The sequence below is a fragment of the Marmota monax genome, unplaced genomic scaffold (genome assembly GCF_021218885.2).
Source record: "Marmota monax isolate L192 unplaced genomic scaffold, Marmota_monax_Labrador192_F-V1.1 WCK01_AAM20220418_F8-fsc00185, whole genome shotgun sequence".
Lineage (NCBI taxonomy): Eukaryota > Metazoa > Chordata > Mammalia > Rodentia > Sciuridae > Marmota > Marmota monax.
In genome coordinates, this window is record NW_026693278.1 from 982,513 (window position 1) to 987,526 (window position 5,014).

General features: G+C 43.1%; 1 protein-coding gene across 1 annotated transcript; it reads left to right on the forward strand.

Moving 5' to 3' along the window:
* The first annotated feature begins 1,747 nt into the window (after positions 1-1,747).
* Positions 1,748-4,633, forward strand: Rpl6 (ribosomal protein L6). Its single transcript, XM_046456501.2, has 6 exons — positions 1,748-1,984; positions 2,066-2,164; positions 2,991-3,134; positions 3,598-3,646; positions 4,137-4,321; positions 4,441-4,633. Exons 1-6 carry the CDS (start codon positions 1,748-1,750, stop codon positions 4,591-4,593), a joined length of 867 nt encoding a protein of 288 aa, XP_046312457.1. The 3' UTR covers positions 4,594-4,633.
* Positions 4,634-5,014: the final 381 nt, after the last annotated feature.

The following is a 5,014-nucleotide window of genomic DNA, read 5'->3' on the forward strand; positions in this document are numbered from 1 at the left end:
ATAAAGCACTTGCCTGGCCTCACTTGCCTGAGGCCCTGGGTTTGATCCTCAGCACCACATATACATAAATAAAATAAAAGATTCACTGACAACTAAAAAATATTTTTTAAAAAAATTAAAGTACAAAATAGGCTGTGGATGTGGTGTTCAGTGGTTAAGTGCTCCTGGGTTCAATCACTGATACCAAAAAGAAAAAAAAAAAAGTGTTGAAAAATTATTTTCACTACATCCTCACCTGGTTGATTTCCACGTTTAAAAGTTTAAAGGTCAGTTGGCATGGTGGTGCACGCTTGTGATCCCAGTGGCTAGGGAGGCTGAAACAGAAGAATGGCGAGTTCAAAGCCAGCCTCAGCAATGACGAAGCACTAAGCACTCTCAGTGAGACCCTGTCTCTAAATAAAATCTAAAATAGGCTGGGGGATGTGGCTCAGTGGGGTTGAGCGCCCCTGAATTCAATCCCTGGGAAAAAAAGTTTAAAGGTTAAAACTGAATTAAAAGCAAGTCAGTAATACTTGTTTTTTTTCTTTGTGGATCCAACCCGGGCCGCACGCATGCCAGGCGAGCGCGCTACAGCTTGAACCACATCCCCAGCCCTATTTTGTATTTTATTTAGAGACAAGGTCTCACTGAGTTGCTTACCGCCTCGCTCTTGCTGAGACTGGCTTTGAGCTTGCGATCATCCTGCCTCAGCCTCCGGACCACCTACACTTCTTAATAGAAAAAATAATTCCCTGTATAGGACTTACTACATATCCCAAGATGCAGGAGAAACTACATTTCCCACGATGCCCTAGTACAGGAAGGAAGTGAGACGAGACCACTGCCGTCATTGCATATAGACCGGAAGCCCACTACTTAGTTCTTTTTCCCATCTTGCAAGGTAAGAAAGGCGGCTCTCTTGGGAAGACTGAATTTTAAGACCTCAATCCTTCGCCATCCGAAACCTGAGAACGTTAAGTCGACACCTACAGGGGTCTAGCATGCTCAGGGTCAACTGAGAGGCCTTCCAGACGCTTTATTTTTTTGACCTGGATTGGCGGCGGGGAGCGAAAAGTGAGGTGGAATGCGGTGGAGGCTACGGCTGTTCCCCACGCTCTGGGGCTGGGGAACCGGGGTCCGTGTGGGCTGCCAGAGCGAGCTGGTGGGCCCAGAGGGACGGGGCAACAGCGTTCGCTCTGGCGTCCTGAGCTCGGGTCACAAAATATGCAGCTGAGCTTGTCTCGGCCACGTTGAGGTTTGAGGCTGAAGCCGGTTGCTCTCGCGTTTTCCCCCACGTCCCCGACCGGAAGTCGCTTCTTAGTCGTGGAGTTTATGTCTTCGGGAATGACCCGAGTTTGAGCTGTCATTTCCCTAAACCGAATTTGTTGACTGAGACAGGGGTCTTAAGACGTGGGAGCAAAGATTTTGAAAGCAAACGATTTCAAGCTCTGTACTCGCCGCTTCCGAAATTTGCAAATTTTGTTGAAGACTCCTAAGTTTTTAAGTTTGCAAAACAGTAATACTAAAGTAGGTCTCTCCGGATATTTAGCAAAAATCCAACGGGTGTAAATTTGCAAATTCTCAAAAGTTTAGTCTGTTGGCAGGGGGACCCTAATATGGGTTAGTGTGGAGTTGGGGGAGAAAGCCAATATCTTATGGGGGAAGGCTTGTAGAAGGGAAGCCCAGCCCATCTATGTGCAGTTTTAATATTGCCTTGTTTTGGGGTGATTGGTGAAAAGCCTTTTTTTTTTTTTTTTTTTTTTGGTAGATGGCAGGTGAAAAGGCTGAGAAGCCAGACACTAAGGAGAAGAAACCTGGAGCCAAGAAAGCTGATGCTGTTGGCAAGGATAAAAAGGAAGACTCTACGGATAAGAAACCCAAGAAAGGAAAACCCCACTGCAGCAGGAACCCTGTCCTGGTTAGAGGAATTGGCAGATACTCCCGATCTGCCATGTACTCCCGAAAGGCCATGTATAAGAGGAAGTACACTGCTGCTAAGTCCAAGGTATGGAAAGAAGAAAACCAATAACCATTATGTCTTGGCGTTCATTCTGTCTCTGACTTTTTGATGCATTTGTCTTTGTAGGTTGAGAAGAAGAAAAAGGAGAAGGTTCTTGCTACTGTTACAAAACCAGTCGGTGGTGACAAGAATGGTGGTACCAGGGTGGTTAAGCTTCGCAAAATGGTGAGATTTGGGGGAGGCTGTGAAATGGGATTTTTAGATTAAAGTTGAAAATTTAACGATGTTCTTGTGCACTTAAATAACACATAAGCTCCTGCTTGCCAGAGGATTGCTAGTTGAAGATAAAGGTTCTGGTTTTGCAAAGTTGTCTTCAAAACATTTACTACATCTGATGTAAGTTGAGTTAACTTTCCTGAGCTTTGTTTCTGATAGGTTTATGGTGAAAGTGAGACTGCATGAAATAAGTTACTTATACTGGATTGGGCTCAGTGGTTGGGCTCTTGCATAACATGCACAAAGAAAGCCCTGGATTCCTTTGTGAATAAAAGAGGAGTGAGACCTGTTGCCGTGAGGATGTCATACTTGATTTCAACTAGAAAACAAGCTTCATCTCCCACTTTTTTTATTTGGGCTTGCCCCCTCTTAGTACATATAAAATATAGTATAGTATGTCTGAAATGCTTTCTGAAGGAGTTTGTATTAGAGGTCAGTGACCCTGAAGAGGTGGAAAAGCTTGTGTGAGAATGGCTCCCTTAAAGCTGTGTAGGGTAGCTTGCCAGGCATCTCTGTTTCCAAAGTCTAAACAGGTGACCTGCTTACAGTTTTCTTTTCTTGAACACTCTTGTGTTAAATCCTATGCTTTGTACATAGAAGATGTGAGCTTTTCTAAATTTAAAGTCTGTTTTGGAAGATGAAAAGAGAAGGATGTAACTAAAGCATTTGAGTTTCAAACAAGGAAAAAGATTAGCAATGTTTCCATGATACCAGATTTGGCTCTTCTGATCTAATGGTTTACTTAAGGTAAGTGGAGTCCATGAACTGTCTCTAGCCTAGATACTACCCGACTGAAGATGTGCCACGGAAGCTGTTGAGCCATGGCAAGAAACCCTTCAGTCAGCATGTGAGAAAGCTTCGAGCCAGCATCACTCCTGGGACCATCCTGATCATCCTCACCGGGCGCCACAGAGGCAAGGTAAGCAGAGTGCCTAATACAGTATGATTTAACCAGTATAAGTAACTTATTTCTACCATCATTACAGATGACACCTATCCATAAGTTAGCCTAGTGTGATTGCTTCCAGAACTGCTGAGCTACCAAATTTGGGTGGCTTGTGATGTGGTTAATTCAGAAGTCAGTTTTTTGTGGTTCTAAGGATTGAGCCCAGGGCCTTGTGTGTACAAGACAAGCACTCTTAATAACTGAGCTATATTTTTAGCCTTCACAAGTCAGTTTTTTTTTTTTTGAGAGAGAGAGAATTTTTTTTTAATATTTATTTTTTAGTTCTCGGCGGACACAACATCTTTGTTTGTATGTGGTGCTGAGGCTCGAACCCAGGCCGCACGCATGCCAGGCGAGCGCGCTACCGCTTAAGCCACATCCCCAGCCCCACAAGTCAGTTTTTAATTGGAAAAAATATCTTTTGTTTAACTTATAGAGAGTGGTTTTCCTGAAGCAGCTGAGCAGTGGCTTGCTACTTGTGACAGGTAAGAAAATCCGTAGATTTTTATGTTCTGAACAGATTTTGAAACATTTGCAGTATATGTGTTTCTGCTATTTATGCTGTAGTTTCTTAATGTTGAGCTTCTGGTTCTCATTTCATTGCCTTATATATGTGAGATAAAGGGGGCAAGTATTTAAATTTTTGTAGCAACATATCAAATAACTTTCGTCTAAAATACCGAATGAGCCAGGCAAAAGGGCTGGGATGTGGCTTAGTGGTTAAGTGCTCCTGGATTCAATCCCTGGTACCAAAGTAAACAAAAAACCCATGGTTTTGATCAACCTGTATAAGTAAGCGACATTTCTTTTACCATCCTGGGTCACCTGAAAAGATTTGAGGGGGCAAAGGCCCTGGACAGACAGATACTAGAACATTCTAGATTCTGGTACAGTTGAGAATTTTTCTAAATCAGGATTAATGCCAAGTTAAAATCAATAATTGTTTCCATTTTACCTTATTAATGTTTTCTTTAGGACCTCTTTCCCTCAATCGAGTTCCTCTGCGTAGAACACACCAGAAATTTGTTATCGCCACCTCCACAAAGATTGATATCAGCAACGTGAAAATCCCAAAACATCTCACTGATGCTTACTTCAAGAAGAAGAAGTTGAGGAAGCCCAGACACCAGGAAGGTGAAATCTTCGACACAGAGAAAGAGGTACAGTTCTTTTCTCTTGTCACTTGTGACAGCACTTGGGGGATGGGGATCGAGGGCTAAGCATTGTATTTGTAACTTGGTAATAATAACCTTTTTTAAATGTCTCATTTTCTCTTTAGAAATATGAGATCACAGAGCAGCGCAAGGTTGATCAGAAAGCTGTGGACACACAAATTCTACCCAAAATCAAAGCTATCCCTCAGCTCCAGGGCTACATGCGATCCGTTTTTGCTCTAACAAATGGAATTTATCCTCACAAATTGGTATTCTGAATTTCTTACAAGAACCTAATTAAATAACTGATACATTTTATTTGTGTCCTTTTTATTTTATTCTCTTTACGTTGGTCTTTAGACAAATTCTAACCTTCCTGGAGGTAGGGCATGACCCTGCTGGTGTGATGGGGTTTTGCCTCTGGTGTAGGGTGGGATTGGAGGAGACCCCCTCTGGGGAGTGGAACCGCAACCTCCTGGGCCTTGGAAGAGCCCTTTGGCTTCAGATTTATCCTTAGTACTGGTTTGTTTTTCACCAACCTCCCCCAATGTCAGCTCACATTACTAATCAGCCTGAATATCAATGCTAAACCATGCACAATAAGAAACCATACACTGTCCACCCCTCCAGTTACTACCCATCCGTCTCTCTAGTGCTCAACTCTCAGCCCCCCAGCCATAGGCATAATAGTCTTTTGTG

What these genes read in the sequence shown, in the direction of transcription:
- Rpl6 (XM_046456501.2), top strand. Translation starts at nt 1,748, where the DNA reads ATGGCAGGTGAAAAGGCTGAGAAGCCAGACACTAAGGAGAAGAAACCT. An exon ending in ACACTGCTGCTAAGTCCAAG is followed by an intron (nt 1,985 to 2,065) that starts GTATGGAAAGAA and finishes TTGTCTTTGTAG; the next exon opens with GTTGAGAAGAAGAAAAAGGA. An exon ending in TGGTTAAGCTTCGCAAAATG is followed by an intron (nt 2,165 to 2,990) that starts GTGAGATTTGGG and finishes AACTGTCTCTAG; the next exon opens with CCTAGATACTACCCGACTGA.